Source organism: Epinephelus fuscoguttatus, linkage group LG12, assembly GCF_011397635.1.
Source record: "Epinephelus fuscoguttatus linkage group LG12, E.fuscoguttatus.final_Chr_v1".
NCBI lineage: Eukaryota > Metazoa > Chordata > Actinopteri > Perciformes > Serranidae > Epinephelus > Epinephelus fuscoguttatus.
Window position 1 is genome coordinate 42,942,736 of NC_064763.1, and position 25,758 is coordinate 42,968,493.

The following is a 25,758-nucleotide window of genomic DNA, read 5'->3' on the forward strand; positions in this document are numbered from 1 at the left end:
TCCCACAGCAGATGGTGGTGCTTTTAAACAGTTTTTAAAATGACAGAGACATTGGAGTAAGAGTGGGAGCCTCAATCTCCAACAGATTGAGCCCAGAAGCCGGTGTTCCACAGGGCTCAGCCCTCAGCCCCCTGCTGTTTTTATTTTTTTATTTACTTTATTAATCCCCTGAGGGAAAATTCAATGTTTTCACTCTTTTGTCATTAACACACAGGTCTGAAAGACACACACATGCACAGACAGGACCTATACATGCACAAAGTGGAGAGATGTCAGAGTGAGGGGGCTGGCTTGGTCAGGCGCCCCGAGGGGTTGGGGGGTCCAGTACCTTGCTCAAGGGTACCTCGGCAGTGCCCAGGAGGTGAACTGGGACCTCTCCAGCCACCAGTCCACGCTCCATATTTTGGTCTGGACGGGGACTCGAACAGCAATAAGCATATTGTCCTGCCTTCATCCCACATACCGTGCCTACTATGTCCTTCGCTGAACTGTTAGAGTTCGTAATCTTCATCTCAGCTCCTCACAGCAGTAGGTTTATTTATTCCTACCTGACATTTCCCCCAAACTGAAACTTTTTGGGTTTCTGGGGCTATGCGATGCGTTTTTACGCATGTTGAATGGCGGGGCAGGGAGTGTTTTTGCTCACTTGAAGTAGGTGTGCTTGTGGTACCAGACGGACCCCAGGACACAGTCTCATCTGTGTCATGGTTTAATTTTTATTTTTTAAAGTATTTATGGTTAATAAAGTTTTTTCTTATTTGCGCACATTATTTATGTTTTTGATTAAAATCCTTTCGCTAAAATGCCAGCGGAATGCTCATTGTATTATATGTGTCTCGGGGCCCCCCCTTCAGTCCCCACTACATTGGACTAGTCCATCTTACTGCACATGTGCCCAAAGGATTCAGGAAGACAGCAGCAAAACAAACGGCTTGGTGCGGAGAAGAGAAGAGGAGAAAAGAAGAAGACACAGACAAAGGTGAGAGAAAGGAAAAGAAGTTACCCCAGCGGAGCTGAGAAAAGGAGAAAGAAGGAGGAGAGCAGAAAATTTGTCACAAAATTGACAAAAGTCACTAGTTTTTCCACCATCACCACCAGCAACAATCAACAGGCCGCAACGACGTCAACATCCGTTCAGGAGGGTCCGTCGTGTGGAGACCGAGATGAACAACCAGTGAGTAACATTATCAAAACTGTCCAAGAGGTAAAATTTTTCTATATTGATAAGTATTCCTTTACGTTATGAATTCAAAACATTACAAAGTATGTAAGTAAATTACATACTTTGTAATGTGTCATAGCTTTGTATTAATATCACTTTAATGTGTGTTATAATTTACTGCTGTAGATGTTTAAGGTTGAGCTAATCTTTAAATGAATTTATATACTGTTGGGCAGTTTAAGCAGTTGTCATATATTTAGCATCACTAGTCGATGCAAAACAGCCTGTTTTCAGCTTTGTCATGATGCATTTTCCTGCTGGTCCAAAGGGTTTTTAAGAGTTTTGGCTTAAGTCACCCCACAAAGGAAGACTCTTTCAGTTTATCGCAAATATTAGCATTAAATCATCATCATTTGGGGGTGCATGGTTTTCACTGGGCAGGAAGGATTTGAAAATAAATGTAACCTGCAACGTAAATAATGCATAAAGCTGTCAGACAAATGTAGTGGAGCAGAAAGTGCAGTATTTGAGATACAGTGGAGTGGACGTATGAAGTTGCATGAAATCCTCAAATTTCTACTTTAGTACAGTACTTGAGTAAATGTACTTAGTTACATTACACCACTGGGTACAAGCCTTACACTGTGTTTTGTGTGTGTTTGTTTTCAGAATGAGACAGGGGTGGGCTGTGAGAGCATCCTGCCAGGCTTTGAGGATGATGTTGTTCCACCAGATTGTGAGAATCCAGCATCATCCACTCAGCTCGTTAGTCCACTTGAAGATGATCCAGCACGCTGGCCACAACAGCTGTCAGATAGGCGCAGAGAGGACCACTTCAGGTGAAGGACAGGATTTTCCCAAGAAATGAAGAGGGGTGCAGATTTACTAGCAGCAATTACTACATGCAAATGAAAAATGGAGAAAAGATAAGCAGATCGTGGCTTGTCTACAGTGAAAAGAAGGACTGTGTTATTTGCTTTTGCTGCTGCCTGTTTGGAAACAGAGAAAGGAACAATCAGCTGAGTGATGATGGGTTTAATGATTGGAAAAATCTTTCAGCCACCTGAGACAACATGAAAAGTCAGCTGAGCACATTGCAAATATGGATACTTGGCACAACCTATCACAGAAACTCCAGACAAACACATCTATAGATCAGGCAAACCAAAATCTACTTTGTCTTGAAGTAAATCGCTGGAAAGAGGTTCTGACAAGATTAACTGCAATTGTTAACCATCTGGCAGAGCACAATCTAGCATTTCATGGTCACTCTGACAGGCTGTTTGAGCCTGGAAATGGAAATTTCCTTGGGCAAGTTGAACTCATGGCTCAGTTTGACCCAGTTATGAGAGAGCATCTGAGGAGAAGTCAGGCCAAAGAGCAAAGTGACGGTTACTTAAGCGAGCATATTCAAAATGAGCTCATCTCCCTTGTAGCAAAGTGCACAACTGATGCAATCGTGGAGAAAGTAAAGAAAGCTAAATATTATGCTGTTATCATGGACCGCACTCCAGACCTCAGTCACAATGAGCAGCTTTCAGCGGTGCTACGGATAGAAAACTGTGAAATGTCAAAAGGTATCTCCATTCATGAGCACTTTGTTGGTTTTCTTCAGGCACTTGACACAACAGGAGAAGGCTTATGTGACTCATTTTTAGGGCACCTAGAAACACTGAGTCTGGACCTCTCCAACTGCAGACACACCAAACCGACATCAAAGAACTACATCGCCATGTGTCAGTTGCATTTGAACACACTACACGGACTACAGCCGACGGCCAAGTAGCACGTACGTTCTGTTTCAGTGCTGAAAATGATCTAAACTTTATTAAAGTTGATGTGTCATAACAACTGAATGTATGTAATGTATGAATGTACCATTAAAGAAACATGAGGTGTCCTACATGTGACAGTCGTCCTCAACTGACCTCCTGACAAACATTTTAAGCTAGCTACCACACGGTGTTAGCTTGCTCGCTAAAAGCTGCTTCAAATCAAAGCTGTTTCCTTCAACTTAAATGACAGATAACCTAAAAACCTTTAAGATAAAAACACCAACATGAAAAATTACTCTGAACCATGAAAAATATCTCCTCACCTCAGTGTTTTGTGCGCTGGACAAAATGACCGGTGCAAAATGAAGAGGAACATCCTCCTGCAGAGGCGCCATTTTAGACGTGCACATGTGCGTGCTGCAGAGGGCGGGGTATCTGTCAACCCTTTTTTAATGTGGCCAATCAGAAACACACAATGCCCTGTCAGTCAAACACTTAACAGTTTTTAATTCAGCCAATCACCTCACAGCAGGGGGAGGAGTCAACATTTCAACAAGCTAGCTATGTTAGCGCTAGCAATATAAAATGTGTCCTTTATTTAAATTACAACACAATTAACAAACAATGAACCATAGCTGCTTGTTTATGGCTGCCAACATTAGCTAGCACAGCTATCTAAATCTCACATGTACAGGTCCAAAATGGTGGTAACTCTGCAGGGAGATGTTTCTCTTCTAGTGTGGCTGCAATAAGCGCTGTGACTAACAACCCTGGTCTCCCTGACTGTGCTGTATGCTACCTGAATTAACAGTGATGACACTGGTATATTATCACCATAGTAAAAACACAGTGCAAGGATTAAAATCTTTTATGTCACTAACCCTTTAAGAGCGAATTAAATATAGAAGTAAATTATACTTTCTTTTAAACACAGTTAACTATATTAACAGACCTTAATATTTATCATATTAACTTTGCCATTATTATTGTAACTATATATGACTAAGAGATGAGAGAACGTTCCCCTAACCTAACATAGTTTACAGAGCATTGGAACAAGAAAGAAGAGACGTGGCTCAGTGACCTGACAAACAGACGTCACATAGAAAGAATAAAATACAGTCTCCTGGACAAACTTCATATTCTGACTCATTATCTTATTAATGTGACCTGAAATCAGCATCATGGAGGAACAGAGTATTTATGATGCATGTGTGTGTCTTTCAGACCTGTGTGTTAATGACAAAAGAGTGAAAACATTGAATTTTCCCTCAGGGGATTAATAAAGTAAATAAAAAAATAAAAACAGCAGGGGGCTGGGGGCTGAGGGCTGAGCCCTGTGGAACACCGGCTTCTGGGCTCAATCTGTTGGAGATTGAGGCTCCCACTCTTACTCCAATGTCTCTGTCATTTTAAAAACTGTTTAAAAGCACCACCATCTGCTGTGGGAGTTTAAGGTTGTGGTCCAGCAGCCTGTATATGAGTCCTTCATGCCACATCTTAATAAACGCTTTTTCAATGTTAAAAAAAAGACTCTAATCATTTTTCTGTTAAAACCCCTTCTGCCAGCCTCAGGATGTTGTCGGTTGTGCTTTTCTCCTTCCTGAATCCTGCCTGGTGGACCCCCAAACTCCCAGAGCATCAGCATGTTTTTGAAGGACGTGTCTCAATGCAATTTATAGCCATTGTGAGACGGTGGGTGGGGCCCATCCCGCAGGTGGGCGTGAACTAAAGTTTCTCAATGCTGCATGTGTGCACGAGGGATAAATCCACTACCTATAGCCTTAGAGGGCGAAGCCTATACAAAATAGAACTTTCTCCAGTCTGGACTGAGAGGAGTCCTGCGGGGTGAAGCTGTGAAGTCCAGCAGCCAGGCTGCTTGCTCCGCTGTTGAGACGCTGTTCAGAGTATCTCAGACGTTAACAGAGCTCCTGAGGTGAAACACTGTTAACAGCGGGGAGGAGGAGTTTAAGAGCAAGGAAACATTTGCTGCTGAACGTTCCCCTAACCTAACATAGTTTACAGAGCATTGGAACAAGAAAGAAGAGACGTGGCTCAGTGACCTGACAAACAGGCGTCACATAGAAAGAATAAAATACAGTCTCCTGGACAAACTTCATATTCTGACTCATTATCTTATTAATGTGACCTGAAATCAGCATCATGGAGGAACAGAGTATTTATGATTTTTAACTTTAACTTTTTTTTTAATTTAATTTTTTATTTTTATTGGGACCTCATTGTAAGTGTGTGCATGCTGTGAACCACTGTAGTTAACTCAGGTGACCTGTAGGACCGGTGTTATAAAGTAACTGAGACCAACAGTTATCAAATATGACGTCATGTTAGGGAAGGCATCTGTGGATATGACGTGTATCTGTGGAGCTCAGTGTTCTGAAGCCTTCCTGTAAAACAGTGGCGTAAATATACAGTGCAGGTGGTGCAGTTGCACCTCCTGGTGGAGAGCCCACAGAGAGAGAGCGGCCCCAGAAAGTATTTCAGATTGTCACTTCTGAGTAACATGTATGTTGGTGCTGTGTGCACTGAGGCCGTCATGTTCGATTCATGGAGGTACAGATGTGTCTGGTTCCTGGGCTGCTGTGTATTTATGTTTTCCCAGTTTGTATTCAGAGGTAAAGAGCACATTCAGCAGACTATTGATGTACAGAACTGTCTTAATCATATTGGCACTGTGCTGAAACTAAACACATTTGACACAGAACTATATTAACAGCCCTGAATATTTATCTTATTAACTTTGCCATTATTATTGTAACTATATATGACAGAGATGAGAGAGAAGAGGCCAAGCTCTGCAGAGTGCGAGTGTGTGGCTCTTAAAAGAGCCTTTGTGTTGTAGCTGTGTGTGTGTGTGAGTGAGAGCAGGGGTGTTTACTTGGAGCTGGTGTACTTGGTGACGGCCTTGGTGCCCTCAGACACGGCGTGCTTGGCCAGCTCCCCGGGCAGCAGGAGGCGGACGGCGGTCTGGATCTCCCTGGAAGTGATGGTGGAGCGCTTGTTGTAGTGAGCCAGACGGGAGGCCTCACCGGCGATGCGCTCAAAGATGTCGCTGACGAAGGAGTTCATGATGCCCATGGCCTTGGAGGAGATGCCGGTGTCGGGGTGGACCTGCTTGAGCACCTTGTACACGTAGATGGCGTAGCTCTCCCTCCTCTTCTTGGACCTCCTCTTCTTGTTGCCCTTGGTGGTTTTAGCCGCGGCTTTCTTTGAGCCCTTCCGGCCCGCTGGAGTTTTGCTTGTTGCGTCAGGCATGGTTGTGTCTGATGAGTGTCGCTCGACGGGTAATGTGGCTGTGCTGCAGCTGGTACAACTTATATGCGCCTCATGCAAATTTGACTGTGCTGTTGCTCGTACGGGATTGGCTGACACGCTCTGGACGCAACAGCGCATGCGCCACACCAGCCTTGTTTTCAAACGAGGAAAAGTTCTTAATAAAATAACAATTTACACTAAAGTTTGAAAAGTTTTCTATAATCATTAGTATCAAAGACATTGTTGCTCATAACCCACTCTAAAGTCATTATACAAACATACACATGAATTAATACAAAATGTAGTGAATTGTTTTTATGTTGATTCATTTAAAATCAAAATAAAGATATTCATACGTGATATATACATCCATTTCATCCTCGTCTTCCCAACTAACTACCAGTGATGGGCTTTGATGACAATATAAATATTACTCATGTTTTTGAAAGGAGGTAAATCAAATTTACACTTCAGATTGTTAAATTTAATATAATTTAAATGAACAAAGACACTCCTGTTTTTTAACCCTCACACTCCAGAATAAGTCATGTGACAGAAACATTTACATGAGTTGCCACCTGGAATGCTCGTGGTATTCAGACTATGTCATTAAGAAAGGACAAAACTGAATATCTACTCAGTACTGACTTTGACATCTTATGTACTCAAGAACTGAGACTGAATATGAACAATGATGCTGAAGATGTTAGTAAACTGTGGCAGAGTGGGAAATGTGTAATGTAAAGCTGATGGTGCTGGTATATTTCAGACATCATGATGTTAACATAATCAGAAGAAGAGATATTATTCCATGAAGACTTCTGATGCTGGATTGTTATTATCAGGGTGAAAAATATCGTGTTATTAACCTGCACACAGCGCCAGATGCTCGTAAGAAAGTCCAGCTATTTAAAAGACTTTGAGAATTGTTATTGGTTGGATTTACAATTATTTTATGTGGAGATTTTAATACAGTAACAGATGACAATGACAGATGCGGCACAATAGCATTTAAACTGAGCCCAGAAGGTAAACTCTTAAAGAAATCTGTAATGAAGTTAAATTAACAGATGTATGTAGAGCTGTTCATCCTTCTGGACTTTATTTTACAAGGCTTGACACTAAAACCAAAACTCGTATCGGTAGAATTTATGTGTCTTCACATTTTAAGGTATCCCATTGTTCAACTGTTTTCAACAAAGGTGTTTTATGTTTGTTGTAAGAAAGGTGTTGACACCGACATAGATAACTGCAGACATAAAACTATTACGAACACAGATTATAAGATACTTGCTAAAAGAATTATGAATAGATTCCATGATATGTTAGTCGAGAGAGGGGTCAGACAGGGCTGCCCTGTTAGTGCTGCCTTATACATTTTGGCCATAAGCCCTTTGATCAAATTAATCAACTGTGAAAGTCTAATCTCTGGTACATGTGTAGGTCCTCTGTGCAGGTTTACAGCAATTGCCTGCGCTGATTACATCACCGTTATTATAAAAAAATCAGTTAGAAATGGACGTGTTAACTAATCATTTGAATCTGTATGAACGAGCATCTGATGCTAAATTAAATCATCATAAAACAGAGGGAGATGAGAGGGACAAACCGAACATTAATGTTCAAGTTAATCAAGAAATGAAAATTTTGGGTTTGACATTTTGTTGTAGAGACTGTAGTGAAAGAAACTGGGAGAAAAAAACTGACTGAAATCAAAGTAAAAAAATTGGGAGAACAAATGCACCACCTATAGAACTAGAATCAACATCATTAAGACCTTCATCCCGCCCAAACTCCTCTTCCTGGCTAACATCTTTCCTCCTTCAGATGAAATGAAAATGAAATTAAACAGTGTGTTAATGCAGTGTGGGGTACCAGCAGAGAGGTAACTACAGAGAGGTGTTCAGGTGTTTCACTGGGTGTCCCCCAGGGGTCAGTCTTGGGTCCACTTCTCTTCATCATCTACCTCCTCCCCCTCGGCACAATCCTCTATCACCATGGGGTCCATTTTCACTGCTACGCCGACAACACACAGGTCTACATCTCCTCCCACCTCCCTCACCATCTGTCTTGAAGACATCCGGAGCTGGATGAGCAGGAACTTCCTGAAGCTTAATGGCAATAAAACAGACGCCCTGCTCGTCGGCTCCAAATCCACCCCAGCTGCTCGGCACCCAGACTCTGGAACTCCCTCCCCCCACACATAAGACAGTCAGACTCCATCACATCATTCAAATCGTGCCTGTGGATATTCTCATTCATCCAGGTCATAGTTATCTCAAGGCAATTGAATCGAACAGAACTGGACTTGACGTTTTGTCTTAGAAGACGTTTCACCTCTTATCCAAGAGCCTTCATCAGTTCATGCTTGTCTGACTAGGCTGGAACTAGTCTGACGGGTTAGTCAATCATCTGTGGTCCTGTGAATCCCAGCACGTGGGTTGTTTCCACACCAGTTTGTCAGACCAGACTATAATTAAACAAAAATAATATCTATTGATTGATTAATGTATTTGTAGTATTCAGCTGCACACACAAGTCTATTTATTGACATCAATAATTGAGGATGACTTTATTATCTTCATTGTTAACTGTGGTTCATCGTTCATGTTTCTGTCACTTCAGCAGTTTTCCTCATTATTAAGTTTCCTTATTTACTCAAAAGATTTACGCTAAACATTGATGTGGTTACACTATTAACAATAAACTTCCATTAGAGTGACTTATGGATTTTGTTGAACTCAGTGTCATGATTGTTCAGTAAAAGAACTCATTTACACAGCTAAATACAAGACAAACTTATTGTCTGACTAATAATCATAACTTCATTAAATGGTCTATGGATTTGTAATTTTATATCACAGATGAGAGAGAAGAGGCCAAGCTCTGCAGAGTGCGAGTGTGTGGCTCTTAAAAGAGCCTTTGTGTTGTAGCTGTGTGTGTGAGTGAGAGCAGAGGTGTTTACTTGGAGCTGGTGTACTTGGTGACGGCCTTGGTGCCCTCAGACACGGCGTGCTTGGCCAGCTCCCCGGGCAGCAGGAGGCGGACGGCGGTCTGGATCTCCCTGGAAGTGATGGTGGAGCGCTTGTTGTAGTGAGCCAGACGGGAGGCCTCACCGGCGATGCGCTCAAAGATGTCGCTGACGAAGGAGTTCATGATGCCCATGGCCTTGGAGGAGATGCCGGTGTCGGGGTGGACCTGCTTGAGCACCTTGTACACGTAGATGGCGTAGCTCTCCCTCCTCTTCTTGGACCTCCTCTTCTTGTTGCCCTTGGGCGGTTTAGTGACGCCTTTCTTGGCGCCTTTTGAGGGTGCTTTGGCGGGCTCAGGCATTCTCGCTTCAGATGATGTCTGAGGAAGTATGATACCATAACTCTGTCTCTGAGACGATACAATTTATACGTCAGTCATGCAAATGTGACTGTGCTGTTACTCGTACGGGATTGGCTATTTCTCTAGACGCGACTGAGCATGCGCTGCACACGAGTTTCTGAAACAGTCCTGTGTGACTGAAGCTGTAAACACACTGACATCTTCCTCATTTTGGTGTGTAGCCTGTTGTTGTCTTGTATTGTCTTATATCTAAACTGTATGCTGATAAATTCTGTCTGTACTTGTTATTGAAATTTAATAAAGTTTATTTAAAAAAAATAAATAAACTAAAAACACTAATAATTCTCTGAAACACTGTGATATTTAATATTACTTAGGATTTTAAAAATATACTAATAAAATGCCAAATGCCAGGGCACTTAAAGATCTTAGACCTACTGCTTTAACCTCACATGTAATGAAGTGCTTTGAGAGGACTGTCCTGGGGCATTTAAAGAGGCAGGTCTGTGCCTTTCAGGACCCGCTTCAGTTTGCATACAGAGCAGGTGTAGGTGTGGATGATGCCCTTCTGTACCTGCTACACAGAGTATATAGTCATCTGGAACTTTTTGACTTTTCTAATGCTTTTAACACACTACAGCCACAGATCTTAGCTAGCAAGCTTTTTAATTATAACCTCAATAGCTCCACTATTGCTTGGGTCACTGATTACCTCACAGGTAGGCCTCAGTGTGTGAGGCTTCATGGCAGCAGATCAGAAACTGTTACTACAAGCACTGGGGCACCACAGGGTACAGTTTTAGCTCCGTTTTTATTTACGCTGTACACATCTGACTGCAGGCACAGCACTTATTCTTGTCATTTACAGAAGTTTTCTGATGACTCTGCCCTAGTAGTAGCTATATTTTTAATAATGACAGTGTAGCCTATCAAATAGAAGTGGACAGTGTTGTCAGTTGGTGTGAGGAAGCCCACCTTATTCTTAATGTAGACAAGACAAAGGAGCTTATCATTGATATGAGAAGGAAAAAACCTGAAGCAACTCCTATTTTGATTAAAGGACAGTCTGTAGAGATTGTATCCTCATATAAATATCTGGGTGTGCATGTGGACTGTAAACTGGACTGGAAGATGAACTCTAACGCTATGTTTAAGAAGGCCCAGTCCAGATTATTTTTCTTGAGGAAACTCAGATCATTTGACCTCAGCAGATCTCTTCTAAATGTTTTTTATAATGGTATTTTAGCAAGTGTCCTTTTTTATGCAGTTGTTTGTTGGGGTGGCAGCCTGACATTGGAGGACAGGAACAAGATCAACAAACTTATTAGAAAGGCGGGATCTGTTATTGGTATGAGCCCTGCTTCTCTGGAGGTCATAACAGAGCAGAGGACTGGGAGGAAGCTTAGAGCTATCTTGTCTCAGGATGATCACACCCTGCATAGCACTTTTGTTAGAAGTGGCAGAAGTAAGCGGCTTCTTTTGCCCAGATGCTCCACAGAAAGATTGAGGAAGTCCTTTGTTCCTGCAGCAACCAGGCTTTTTAATTTGGATTGCTGATGTCATGTCTTGCTGCTATACTCGTCCTTGTACATTGTACTTTTAAATTGCATTTGTACTCTTTTTATTCTTTTTAATTTTATTTTTTTTATTTTTTGGTCATTTTGCTAGTGTTGTATTGGACCATTGTATGTTTTGTCTATGTCTTGTTGTTGCACTGTACGTTGGCCATGGTGGCAATCCAGTTCCCCCCTTGGGGATTATTAAAGTTAATCCAATCCAACGCCACAAACATTACATTCTTTGTTACAGAGGGTCAAACCTAATATTTTCACTTTATTAACCTTATTCTCTTCCGCATTGCTTCTGCTTTTGTTTGTAATAAATGCAGGTGATTACAAGACGACTGAGGAACAGCATTATGAGACACGTTTAAGTGATAATCTAGTATGCATTAGGAATCTCAACCATGAAATTAATATATAGTCTACTGGGGCCGGTTGCACCAACTGGTCTTAAACTTAGTCGGTCGTAACTTGGTGTTCTAAGTCCGACCTTATAGTTACGCCGGTTGCACCAACAGGGCGTAAGCCTTCTTCTCACTAAGACCGGGCGTAAATCTTAGACCTAGTCAAGAACAGGCCTAAGGTCATTATCAAGCTGCTCTCATGCGCAGAGAGCAGCTTGATTATGGCACGTCTCATCCACCGTCTGTATACGAGCGGGCATTTAGAGGGGAGAGGGTAATTAGGGACAGAAGCAATTGGACATAGCCTGTATAATGATGAGGAGCTGATTGAGAGGTTTCAGATCTGTTTGAACTTACTGAAGAGTTTACAGTTACATTTACAGTTTGTGTTGGGCTGCAACGCGGCACTACCACCAGCCTTCCCAGCAGGCAGGGGAATCCTCCCCAAATACGTCAACAATGATGTCACTGTAAAGTGAGGTTTTCGGGGAGGACCCCCGCCAGTTGGATGATTTTTTTTTGGAGGAGCTGTATGTTTTGCCTTGCTGAGGAGATCTTTCCACTTCTTCCTCATGTCGGCCTCTGTATGAAGGCAGCCAGAGTGTGAACACGTGTTGATGTGCCCCGTTATCTCTGCCCATACCGACTGTTTGTTCTTATTTGTGATACGTCTCTGTGCTGGCTGTGCAGCTTGATTCATTTTCTAATTTCAGTGTCGGTAAAGTTTTTCGTTGATCCTTCATGTTTTCTTCAAATTTTAAACTGTAAATAAACTGTCAACACAGATGAGAGGGGCTGTCAACTGTCAAGCACGCGGGGTGATTCAGCGGCGCGTCATTTAACGTCACCGCGCTCCTCTAGGCAGGTCGCGAGGGGCATTCACATGAACGCGCACAGCTAAGAAAAGGTGTAAGCCCTGTTGGTGCAACCAGCGTAAGTCCACTCCTTAAGACTGGTCTGAACAAAGACCGTCTTAGGAGTTACGACCAGGCGTAGTTCCTGTACACACACAACAACGCGGAAGTGTCCTTGATAACTCAACAATATGTCAGGTTAATGTCAAGGCCATAAAATAAAATAAATGTATTTTGCCAGCTTTTGATAGCGTAGAGCTTTAAGAGCATTGTGCTGTGGGCGGAAGGGGCGCGTTCCACTACTGTTTTGTAGCTGCTCTCCGCCGTCTGTGGGCTTAATGCCATTTCAGATTGCCATCCGTCTGCCGTAACTGAATCCAAACGCCACTGATAGATAAATAAATAAATAAATAAATAAATAAATAAATAAATAAATAAATAAATAAATAAATAAGATAAAAAATAAGGCTGAGCACGGAAGAACCAGAGAGGAAACACCATCACATGGAGCCATCTGCCCCTGGCAACCCGGCCACCCTCCACTCCACCAGGGGAGAGCGGACCCCAAGCCAGCGCCACAGAACCAGCGGCTGCCCCCTGGTTATACCTCCGACCGTGGCAGCTGTCACACAAACCGCTGCTGAACATTATACATTTTGATACAGGTAGGCTGTATACATATTGCAAAACTCTGTAAAAGTACACCAAAGCATATTTTTCTTTCCAAATATTTATTTGCAAACGAAACCATTCATACGGTCAATATAAAACATTTTGTTTGTAATAAAAAACAAATGTAATCTCAATGTGACCGCGCCAGCCGGCGGGACTGCGGCTGAACCACTTCTAATGTTCATTCATTCATTCATTCATTCATTCATTCATTCATTCATTCAATAGCGTGTTTAATGTGTGTGTGTGTGTGTGTGTGTGTGTGTGTGTGTGTGTGTCAGAGAGGAGTATCAGTAAAAAAAAGTAATTATTTCAGTGTTTATTTCTTTTATTCTTCCGGGTTTTTTTAATTAAAATGCGTAATATAGCCAACAATATTATAGACCAAATGTTAATCTAATTATTATTGTAGAATGTATTTAGCAAATCACCACTCTCAACTGGAGACAGCAGCAAAAAAAAACCCAAAAAAGGCATTATAAAAAGCCGACAAATAGTGTTAATTAATTGACGTGAGACACTGAAGAGGTTGTCTCCTATAGTCTGTAGTTTTTTATTTTTTTAATCATAACTTCTCGGAAATTACTCAAAAGTAGAACATGCTAAAAGTAAATACAATAATAGGCTAAATAGTATCTAAGCAATAATAAAGTGTCTAAACAATAATAAATATTATCTAAGTTATCTATTAGACTACCATTCCACTCTGTAAATAGATTTTAAAATTTCAATATGATTTTAATATTATTTTTGCTTATTTCATTATTGTTATTATTGGTTTTACTTTTTAGTAGTATTGTATTGTGTGAGGATGACTCATGTTGGTAACTATCTACAGTAAAAAGAAACAAACAAAACTCATTTTATACACTGGGCCTTCAAAGTGCTCTCTGAAACTACACCTGGCATGGCTTGTGTCCAAACAATGTCCCTCTAGTGTCCCTCTTTAAGAAACAAAAAGGAAAATCCCTCAAACACCATGAAGTGTAGACATGATAGGCTACTTTCCACATTTCCAGCAGCAAAGCTGTCAGTTAGGCCCATTATCTTTAACAGGGATCATTTCCTCCAACAAAACAAAATGTTGGCACTAATTAATGGTGCTATTAAGTGTCCGCTAATGATCAGTTTCTTTCTTATGAAGGGCTGGGATGAAAGTTCCACTTCTTTCCACTCCTTTCTGAACAATCTTTTCATTGTCTGTTGTTGTTGCTTTCTTTTCTTTTTAATGTTCAAAATAAACTTTCAAATCAAAATCAATCAAATGAATTAAACTTCCCGTCATGACTGGGCTGCATTTCTGTCAGCCATCAACAGCTGATTGGCCAGTGGGTGGTGCTTTTTATAGGATCAGATTCAACCCTGAACTTACCCTGCTCCGGAGCAGGATAGCCGTTCAGAGTAAGTTACCATGGTGATCTACCCCGATAAGAACCCAGGGTTAACCCTGAAGTTACCTCGCTAAGACATTAATCCTGCTTCGTGATACAGGCCCCAGGTTACTGTTGGCCGTAACTGCGCCAAAACAACCAACGAACAAGAACTTAGCTGTAACTCCAACTGTGCACTCCTGCTCTCTCCTCCAGCTCGCTCCTACACACACCAGCCCCTTACCTATACTCATTCAATCCTAAACATGCCATTAACTCACAGAACATATATATACAGGTGCTGGTCATATAATTAGAATATCATGAAAAAGTTGATTTATTTCAGTAATTCCATTCAAAAAGTGAAACTTGTATAATGTATACATTCATTCCACACAGACTGATATATTTCAAGTGTTTATTTCTTTTAATTTTGATGATTATAACTGACAACTAATGAAAACCCCAAATTCAGTATCTCAGAAAATTAGAATATTGTGAAAAGGTGCAATATTGAAGACACCTGGTGCCACACTCTAATCAGCTAAGTAACTCAAAACACCTGCAAAGGCCTTTAAATGGTCTCTCAGTCTAGTTCTGTAGGCTACACAATCATGGGGAAGACTGCTGACTTGACAGTTGTCCAAAAGACGACCACTGACACCTTGCACAAGGAGGGCAAGACACAAAAGGTCATTGCTAAAGAGGCTGGCTGTTCACAGAGCTCTGTGTCCAAGCACATTAATAGAGAGGCGAAGGGAAGGAAAAGATGTGGTAGAAAAAAGTGTACAAGCAATAGGGATAACAGCACCCTGGAGAGGATTGTGAAACAAAACCCATTCAAAAATGTGGGGACATTCACAAAGAATGGACTGCAGCTGAGTCAGTGCTTCAAGAACCACCACGCACCGACGTATGCAAGACATGGGTTTCAGCTGTCGCATTCCTTGTGTCAAGCCACTCTTGAACAAGAGACAGCGTCAGAAGCGTCTTGCCTGGGCTGAAGACAAAAAGCACTGGACTGCTGCTGAGTGGTCCAAAGTTATGTTCTCTGATGAAAGTAAATTTTGCATTTCCTTTGGAAATCAAGGTCCCAGAGTCTGGAGGAAGAGAGGAGAGGCACAGAATCCACGTTGCTTGAGGTCCAGTGTAAAATTTCCACAGTCAGTGATGGTTTGGGGTGCCATGTCATCTGCTGGTGTTGGTCCACTGTGTTTTCTGAGGTCCAAGGTCAATGCAGCCGTCTACCAGGAAGTTTTAGAGCACTTCATGCTTCCTGCTGCTGACCAACTTTATGGAGATGCAGATTTCATTTTCCAACAGGACTTGGCACCTGCACACAGTGCCAAAGCTACCAGTACCTGGTTTAAGGACCATGGTATCCCTGTTCTTGATTGGCCAGCAAACTCGCCTGACCTTAACCCCATAGAAAATCTATGGGGTATTGTGAAGAGGAAGATGCGACACGCCAGACCCAACAATGCAGAAGAGCTGAAGGCCACTATCAGAGCAACCTGGGCTCTCATACCACCTGAGCAGTGCCACAGACTGATCGACTCCATGCCACGCCGCATTGCTGCAGTAATTCAGGCAAAAGGAGCCCCAACTAAATATTGAGTGCTGTACATGCTCATACTTTTCATGTTCATACTTTTCAGTTGGCCAACATTTCTAAAAATCCTTTTTTTGTATTGGTCTTCAGTAATATTCTAATTTTCTGAGATACTGAATTTGGGGTTTTCATTAGTTGTCAGTTATAATCATCACAATTAAAAGAAAAAAACATTTGAAATATATCAGTCTGTGTGTAATGAATGAATATAATATACAAGTTTCACTTTTTGAATGGAATTACTGAAATAAATCAACTTTTTCATGATATTCTAATTATATGACCAGCACCTGTGTGTGTGTGTGTGTGTGTGTGTGTGTGTGTGTGTATATATAGCCTATATATATATCTGTGTGTGTGTGTGTGTGTGTGTGTGTGTGTGTGTGTGTGTGTATGTATGTGTACTGTGCATTGTTTTTTGGCACTACCTTGTTCTCTATAGCTGATGTAAGGTGAATTACTCCTGTGTGGGATCAATAAAGTTCTTATCTTAGCCATCTGAGAAGATCAAACACATTGTTTTTGGTGCCTAACTGTTTCCCAAGTATATCAGTGTGTGTGTGAATGAATAAATGAGAGGCATTAATGTAAATTTCTTTGTAGAAAGGCACTTTATGAAATTAAGTCCATTCACTTGTATTAGTTTACAGCGCAGCCTTGCCACATCCAATATGGCGGCGACGTTGACGTACGGCTCAGCGCTCGATGCGGCGTCTATGTATCCACCTTATTTTTCACGGAAACACGGAGGCAAAACAGAACGCAGCCAGCTTCCGTTTTTTTGTGTGACACTTCCGGTCCAGCACTCTTACCACTGTGTAAATGGGAATCACCTTGTTGTTTACCTTGCTAAATTTAGCTATATATATATATATATATATATATATATATATATATATATATATAAATATCACATTTTTCACGTCACTGTATCACCGTTTAGATTAATCTGATGTTTGTAAAGTCTATAAACACAATGACTGAACAAACATTAGTATTTCTGTGTGTGTAATTAATAACATGGTTATCGTAGATTAGCTGGGCTAACCGTTAGCTGTTAGCCATTAGCCGTTAGCCGTGTCTGTAATAACTCACTAAACTCACCACGTGGCCCGTGAAAAAAATATTTTTCCAGCGGATGTCTTAGTTACAACATGATTGAGCTAACTGGAGTAGTTTCATGTCGTATCCGACAACGGGAGGCTTTTAACGGATGACGATCCTGATGTTAGCTTTGCTCCTAGTGTTAACGTTAGCTGTCCCTGTCAGCTGCAGCCACTGATGCTTTCTAGACATCGTGATTTCCCAAAACTGAATAAATACCACACATAGCAACACAAAACTGCTTTGCTAGCTCAGTCATGTTGTAACGGCTGGATGGTTGATGCGTACATGCTGATTCAGGTGCTATCAGAGCCGATCCGCGCATCACTATGGCTTAATGATCAACTCAGTCAATTAAAACAACCTGTCCTGTGTTAGGAGTGTATGTCGCTGACAGGAAGAAAGAAATGATAGACTGTGCTTTTTTGGTTCATAGTTTATGATTGACGTGCGATTTATTCGCGTTTAGAGGGAATAAATTTCTGTTATAACGGAAACGTGGGCACAGTTATCTAACGTTGTACAGAATACACAGACTAACGAACTAACTAACTGATTGACTAACATAAACAACTGAAAATTGAAAAAAAAATTAGCTTGCACCGTTAGCTCCGGTAAGGGAAAGCGGCTGACTGGGAGTCACGCACAAAAAAAACGGAAGTTGATCACTATTTACTTCCGTGTGAAAATAAGGTGGATATAGGCTATGTCTATGGTCACCGTGGCAACGCCTTATTCGCCATATAAAAGGGAAGTTGTTTTTAAGGGGCAAGGGATACTTGAAAACTCAAGTCTTATATTGTGTTGCCTGATATGATTTTTTATTTATTTATTTGCTTTAATGCAGCATGGGGGCTCAGTAGCAACCTTTTGTTTTGACGGAGCAGCCCTGGCAGTATATTTTTCCTAGAGATATGACAATGGGTGGGCATATGCAACAGCCCAAGACGTACAAAAAAGCCTCTTGGAGCCTGCCCTAAAACCCGAAACAGGAAGTCAGCCATTTTGAATTTACTGTGCCACTTTTGTGTCAGATCAACCGATGCTGGTGACCTTCACCGTCATCTGGATTTGAAACATCAAGTGAAGACAAAGTGTTAACAGCGACAATGTGACATTAACACAGCTACAGTAAATCTGACGGACGCTCCTTTTAAATGTGTTCATTTCTGTCCTTTTCTTTTATGTTTTAAATGTGTTTAATTTTCTTTACTCCCGTAGCTCCCATCCTAAACTCAGCTGTGAGTGATGACAGTCAATGCTCTGTCAGGAAGGTGTGGGTGGCTCTTAAAAGAGCCTTTTTGTGGTTTTAATTCAGCAGACTGACAGCTCACTTCTTTGCTGACTTCTTTGGAGCCGATTTAACTGCAGGTTTCTTGCTGTTGGTGCTCTTGGCCGGCTTACTGGGCTTCTCTGCAGACTTCTTGGCTTTTGACTTGGCTGCTGCAGGTTTCGTCACCTTGGTGCCAGGAGATTTCTTGGAGGGTGTTGACTTCTTGGGCTTTGAGGCCGCTGTCTTGGATTTTGTTTTGGGCTTTGAGGCAGCTGTCTTGGACTTTGTCTTGGGCTTTGAGGCCGCTGTCTTGGACTTTGAGGCCGCTGTCTTGGACTTTGAGGCCGCTGTCTTGGGCTTGTTTGGTTTGGGCTTACTGCCTGAAGCAGCGGATCCCTTCCCTGACTTCTTGGGTTCGGTCTTTTTGCCTAGCTTGAAGGAACCGGAGGCTCCGTTCCCCTTAACGTGGCCCAGAATCCCCTTCGCCACCAGATTCCTGAGGGCGGTCTTGACCCGGGTGTTGTTCTTCTCCACATCGTATCCGGTTGCATTCAGGTACTTCTTGATGGCAGCCAAAGACACGCCACCCCTCTCCTTGGACTCACCCACAGCTTTGCAGATGAGATCACTGACGGTGTGGCTGGACTTCCGTTTGGATTTGTGTTTAGAAGTCGCCTTCTTGCCTGGTTTGGCCGCAGGGGCGGCGGGAGCTGGAGCCGGAGCCGGAGCTGTCTCTACTTCTGCCATGATCCTGTGCCGGTGTCTTCTCCTCACTGTAACACAGAGAGTCTGAGCGGCTCTGAGCAGGCGGAATCTTTAACTGCGCGGTGAGAACCGTAGAGACTCAGCTCATCCTGTGTGTCCGTGCAGCCGTGCAGCTTGTGTTTTCTCCGCACCGATAATCGCTCCTAACGGGCGGTGTGAGCGGAGCTGCGGGCCGACAGAGGAGGGGCTGACAGCGGACAGCTGTCTCTTCATATCCAGGTCATGCGGAGCTCTGGTGCTCTCTGCATTTTGTCCGACGAGCCTCCAAACCTCACCTGCTCCCCGCCGGGACCAGCGCTGCTCGGCGGCTTCTCCGGATCATTTCTCTGCTGAAACGGTTTAAAACGCGTCACAGCCCCGCTAAAGGACGTTTTCAGCTGGATCACATGTTTGTCCAGAGGCTCAGTGTAAAAACAACCATCTGCTGTGGATGGGTTCGTTATAAACTGAAGTTATTCTGGTGACAGCAAACACACTGTGACTTCCTGCCAGAGCTGCTCCGTGTGTACAGGTGAGGACACGTCCTGTCATCAGGGCTGCGTCTATCAGCTGATCTGCTGTCACTGTGAGAGGCTGCAGGGAAAAATAAAATACAATAATACAATAATTCTCACTCAGTTAGACACGTCAGCAGTGGTGTAAGGAAGTGTCACACACACACACACACACACACACACACACACACACACAGTTTATAAAAAGCCATATTAATATAATTCACGGAGCTTATCTCTTGTCCTTCCTTCCTGCTGCTATTAGATTTAAAACTCATGACTGCTCTGTGGATCGTCTCATCACATCATCTTGATATTAGACAACATCAGCAGACATGTTCCCAACAATCATCGCCGCACACCTGTATATGACAAAAATATAAAAGAAAATAAGAAATGAGTCATTATACATATACATATATATATTTTAGGAGCTATGAGTTATTAGCAGAGTCAGGTTACATGGATATGGGCGGTGACACTAAGTGTGCCTTCCAGTATCCACACTACCAAACTATATATATATATATATATATATATATATATATACACTATATAGTATGCCAGAAGAAGATTTAGTATGTCGCAGTATGTCAAATACAATATAGCAAAAATACCATGTTCTGCATCCGCTCTGATTCTGCAGTGTGTAAGTCAGCATGCTTTACTATCTATTCTGCCCAACAACCCTCTGAACATCGACTGAGCCACAGACGTCTCAATGACAGACGACAGCACATTCAAGTAACTGGTGACCAGTCGAATAATAATAACATGATTATTGATAGTTTAAGTGAAAAAATAATCATAAATATAACCGACAACAAAGGACATAGGTATTACACAACAAGAAATTAGAGGGAATGTACGGCCTCTGTAATTTTACTATATGAATATGGTAGAATCTGCGCAGTTATTACTTTCGTTATTGCTCTCAGGGTTGACCAAGTAAACCCGGCAGTTTCCTGCAGTCACTATTTATCTCGATTAATCAGTATTTTTATAGTTTAATTAGAATAGTATATAATTTTGTTATAGATTGCCACTGAGTCTTTAACCCAAAAAGGGAAGAAAAGAAAATCATGTTGAAGATGGGTTTGTCTTTTAAAGCAAACAGCACTATTTTCAATTTAATTTTTATTTTTTTTAATACACAGGTGGATAGTGCCATGGCGGCAGTCTGAATCCTTCGCAAAGGCCCCCTCACCCCTCGGGCCCCCGTGCATCCACGCTGCTGACACTGTCTATATTTAGGCCCCTGCACATCATGAAGATTTCAGAAGTGAAATAACTAACACACTGTTCACACTGACAGCTGACATGTATCTGATCAGTGATCTCTGACCTGCTGTCACTGTGCCTCTAGGTTGTCACTCAGCTCAACAGAAAACACACAGTAACTGTTGGGCTGTTGACACTCAATGAGGTTTTCTAACATTCAGAAATTATTTTTTATAAATTAGTGTAACTGTAACATGTTAAAGTCACGTCCTGTTCACACTGACAGGTGACACGTATTTGATTTATACTGATTTGAATTACTGTAACTGGGACGTGTTTATAAGGCGGCCCTGAGGCTCATCTAACGGCTCTGAGCGCGCGCTTTGTGGTAAATACAAGAACGTCACTTGAGCTGTGTTCTGATTGGACGATTATAGGTGCGCTCACTCTGACCAATTAGAGAGCAGCTGGGAGAATATATAAAAGGTGAGTTAGGATGGTGAGTTAGTAAACTTTGATCGTTGTTGACGAAGAAAAATAAAACAAGATGTCTGGTCGTGGTAGCGGAAAAGGCGGGAAGGCGAGAGCCAAGGCGAAGAGCCGCTCATCTCGGGCCGGGCTTCAGTTCCCTGTCGGCCGTGTCCACAGGCTCCTGAGGAAGGGCAACTACGCTCAGCGGGTCGGTGCCGGAGCTCCGGTGTACCTGGCGGCGGTGCTGGAGTATCTGACCGCTGAGATCCTGGAGCTGGCTGGGAACGCTGCCCGCGACAACAAGAAGACCAGGATCATCCCCCGTCACCTGCAGCTGGCCGTCCGCAACGACGAGGAGCTCAACAAGCTGCTGGGCGGAGTCACCATCGCTCAGGGCGGCGTGCTGCCCAACATCCAGGCGGTGCTGCTGCCCAAGAAGGCCGAGAAGCCTCCCAAGAAGTAAACACCCGGCTACAAACAAACAAACAAACAAACGGCTCTTTTCAGAGCCACACACACTGAACTAAAGACTCTGATCCTGTCTGGTCTGTTAACATATATATTAATAACTGTGTAAAATTAATAAGAATGCACCTCCATTTTGCAGAGACACAATGATGGCGGACAGGCTCCTCTCCAACACTTCGTGAACTCACTCACCCAAAAACCAGTTCAGTTAATCAGTGTTGATGGCAGCAGAGCCTGTCCACAGGGTGGACTAACACAAGGACAAAGTAAGGAAACATCATCCAAACCCTAACCCACTGGAATTTCTCAACTGTGGGATCAATAAAGGTCTATTTTATGTTATCTTACATTTTTGACAAATACAAAAAAGCATTGTGTGAATCGTCTAAACTTGACAGCACGCCACAGAAACCTGTCGCCGCTGACTAGTGTTTGAGGTGTAACTGCAGAGTGACACAGACACACAGAGGCTCTGCTGCACAGCTAGAAATCCCACTTCAGGAGCACAGTTCAACACTTTTAATTGGCTTACATATTAAACGCATGCTGTCCATACGAGTGAATACATGTTTAAAAAATAAATGGTGAGTGAGGATGTAACAGCGGGTAAAGGGTTAAATTTGTGCAAATAAAGTGTGTAACGCTGCCTCTGTCTCTAAATCACGGTGTGCAAACACACACTGAACTGTGAGCCATTTTCTGTGTATTTTAACTGTTAGAAAACGCACTTATATTTTAACACTGTTTAGAAACACCAGAGGGAAACCAGCTGAAGCTTCAACTCTTCCTGTTTAACATGTGACAGTTAGTGAAGCAACAGTTTGACCTTGTGCAGTGGAGACTGTAGTGAGAGACAGCGGGGGAAGTGACTGAGATCGAAGGAGAACAAGTGTAAAAATGATCATCAAAACCTGATACTGACAGCACGTGAACGCAGCACGATGGTGGAGGGTTAAATAGCTGCTGACAGCACGTGAACGCAGCACGATGGATTGCTGGATTGATCACGTGCATGTTGTGATGTTACCAGTGTGTGTCAGGGGACGTGTAGCTCTGTTAGTGTGTGTTGTGGCTCTTAAAAGAGCCGTTGTGTTACTGAGAGTGGTCTGAGATCAGCCTCAGCTGGTGCGGGCTGAGTCTAAGCCCTCTCTCCGCGGATCCTGCGGGCCAGCTGGATGTCTTTGGGCATGATGGTGACCCTCTTGGCGTGGATGGCGCACAGGTTGGTGTCCTCGAAGAGACCCACCAGGTAAGCCTCGCTGGACTCCTGCAGAGCCATGACGGCGGAGCTCTGGAAGCGCAGGTCGGTCTTGAAGTCCTGAGCGATCTCCCTGACCAGGCGCTGGAAGGGCAGCTTGCGGATGAGCAGCTCGGTGGACTTCTGGTAGCGGCGGATCTCACGGAGGGCCACGGTACCGGGCCTGTAACGGTGAGGCTTCTTGACTCCGCCGGTGGCCGGGGCGCTCTTGCGGGCAGCTTTGGTGGCCAGCTGCTTCCTGGGAGCTTTTCCTCCGGTGGATTTACGGGCGGTCTGCTTGGTTCTTGCCATCTTGGTTCAGTAGCTCTCTGTGTGTGTTCACAGCGAAACAAGGAATACTGACACACTGTCAACAGCCGCCTTATAAAGGAGCTGCCGGAGACAGGGCGGCGCTCATTGGTCCAGGCCGGGACCAATGAGCACGCGCGCTCAGGCTCATCAGCTATTGGTCAAAACAAATTCGAAATATAAAGCGCGCGCACGGAGTCTAGTTAACGGCCTGAGAGAGAGAGAGAGAGAGAGAGAGAGAGAGAGAGAGAGAGAGATTTACTTCTTGTATAAAATAAAATTTAAAAATAAAATTATTGCTGTTTGAATCTGTTTCAAATGTAATTTCAAATGTAATGTAATTAATCATTTAAAGTATGATTTATACTTCAGTACAAATAATAAATAAATAAAATAATAAAGTATATAAATTAATTAAATTAAAAAATTAAATAAAAAAATAAATTAAAAGCAATTAAATAAGGCCCGTTTCCACTGAAGAAGTTCCTGGTATTATTTAAGGGGCAGGAACTACTACGGAACGTCCTCTCACTCGGCCCTCTCAACCGCCGTGTCTCCACTTACGGGCTTTGGATGTGATGTAATCGTTGCGTGACCATTTTGACCGGGGCGACGCAGGGACACTGTTAGCTGATAGCGTCTGTAATAACTCACTAAACTCACAAAGTGGCCCGTGAAAAAACTATTTTTTCCAGCGGATGTCTTAGTTACAACATGATTGAGCTAACTGGAGTAGTTTCATGTCGTATCCGACAACGGGAGGCTTTTAACAGATGACGTCCTGATGTTAGCTTTGCTGCTGCTGTTAGCTGTCCCTGTCAGCTGCAGCCACTGATGCTTTCTAGACATCGTGATTTCCCAAAACTGAATAAATACCACACATAGCAACACAAAACTGCTTTGCTAGCTCAATCATGTTGTAACTAAGATATCCGCTGGAAAACATATTTTTTTCACGGACCGCTTATTGAGTTACTGAAGCTATGAACGAGCTAACCCTTGTTTGCTGAGTTTTAAAAATGCCGGCTATTTTGTTGCTTTCTGTTGACATCACATCCCTCCTTGAGTATATCCAATCAGCACCAAGTAATCCCCAAGCCCCAGCCAGGAGTCTTTCGGGGCCGTTCTGAGTACCTACTCCGAGGCAGGGACTTGTTTAGCCCCCATAAAAGTTCCGGAACTCTGTCCTTCGGGGGCGGTTCCTGCGATGGAGACAGGCCTATAAAAAGTACATGTAACAGATGGGAACAAAGTACTGTGAGGAGAAAATGTCAAAATGCTGCAGTTAAGTGTTTATTATTATTATTATTATTATTATTATTATTATTGTTATTATTATTATTATTTACAGGATGAAATTACAAACAATAAGGAAATCATTACAATTATTTTTCATCCTCTAGATTTAACACACACAACATGATATATATGTAGATATATCGATATACACAGACAATACAAAAAATTGTAAAACATAAAATAAACATATTGTTTTTAAAAAAAAAAAATCATACATTTTAAATAATAAAAACTTCCATGTGTCAGATTATTTTCTAATAATATAAACAGATATTTCTGAGAACTTTACATGGAGCTGAATTTTATTTTAGTAGCGGATGAAGATGAGTCTGAGAGAGAGAGAGAGAGAGAGAGAGAGAGAGAGAGAAATAATTTAATCAAATAAATTTGATGAAACAGTCACAATAATATGGTTGCTGTTTGTATCTTTAAAAAAACCAAAAAGCTCTCACTGATTTACACAGTTTTAATGAATCATCATTTAAATATATTTCAGTACTAATAGTGAGTATAAATAACAGCCTGTATGTCTTATATAATTTGTGACACCTGTAGAAATAATCAACAAAGTAATATGAAAAAAAGAGTCAAAGTGCTGCAGGCAAGACAAAACATCCTAATTTTATTTATTTTTATTTTCCAGCATCTTTTGAGGTGATAATCTGCTCTAAGATTTTTGAGAGGTTGTACATTGTTGTTGGACAGTATCTCAACCTGACAGTCAAACCTGTTCATACAGAGCTTCTGCACATTCACAGTCTGTGGAGAGACGTGTTTGTAGTTTTGACCTTCTGTGTGTCAGCAGCACTACACTATAGTGACTCTAACTTCCTGTCTACACAGGAAGCGTGAATGCATCACTGCTTATGATTAAAATATCTGATCAGTCCCATAGATCAGTCAGACGATACTCTGTGGTGTCAGGCATCTTATTTTACTGACAAAGAAAAACACAACAGCCAACCGACAATGAGGGACTGTTCGTTACTTGTGAGGGGCAGCGTTGGTACAGTGCGGGGAAGGGAGGGCAAATTAGTAATTATTATTAATTATTAATTAAGCGCTTGGGAGGAACTCATGTTTTTATAGTTTTGCTCAGG

General features: G+C 42.3%; 5 protein-coding genes across 6 annotated transcripts in view; 2 read left to right on the forward strand and 3 right to left on the reverse strand.

Annotated features, from left to right (window-relative positions):
• The window catches only part of LOC125898743 (uncharacterized), a 233,730-nt gene that overhangs the window by 53,851 nt on the left and 154,121 nt on the right, over nt 1-25,758 (forward strand). The gene's annotated exons all lie outside the window — the stretch shown is intronic.
• On the reverse strand, nt 1,883-9,578 carry LOC125898792 (histone H2B 1.2-like). Of its 2 annotated transcripts, none has more exons than XM_049592737.1 (2): nt 9,176-9,578; nt 1,883-2,060 (listed from the first exon to the last, which is right to left on the reverse strand). In XM_049592737.1, exons 1-2 carry the CDS (start codon nt 9,541-9,543, stop codon nt 2,048-2,050), a joined length of 381 nt encoding a protein of 126 aa, XP_049448694.1. In that variant the 5' UTR covers nt 9,544-9,578; the 3' UTR covers nt 1,883-2,047. The 2 variants fall into 2 exon arrangements, with proteins under 2 accessions (XP_049448694.1, XP_049448695.1); XM_049592738.1 differs by lacking the exon at nt 1,883-2,060 and adding an exon at nt 8,431-8,680.
• On the reverse strand, nt 5,790-6,226 carry LOC125898793 (histone H2B 3-like). The gene has a single exon (XM_049592739.1). It carries the CDS (start codon nt 6,208-6,210, stop codon nt 5,830-5,832), a length of 381 nt encoding a protein of 126 aa, XP_049448696.1. The 5' UTR covers nt 6,211-6,226; the 3' UTR covers nt 5,790-5,829.
• LOC125898779 (histone H1-like) lies at nt 18,344-19,161 on the reverse strand. The gene has a single exon (XM_049592724.1). It carries the CDS (start codon nt 19,139-19,141, stop codon nt 18,452-18,454), a length of 690 nt encoding a protein of 229 aa, XP_049448681.1. The 5' UTR covers nt 19,142-19,161; the 3' UTR covers nt 18,344-18,451.
• LOC125898787 (late histone H2A.2.2-like) lies at nt 21,400-21,851 on the forward strand. The gene has a single exon (XM_049592731.1). The coding sequence runs from the start codon at nt 21,422-21,424 to the stop codon at nt 21,806-21,808; it is 387 nt and encodes a 128-aa protein (XP_049448688.1). The 5' UTR covers nt 21,400-21,421; the 3' UTR covers nt 21,809-21,851.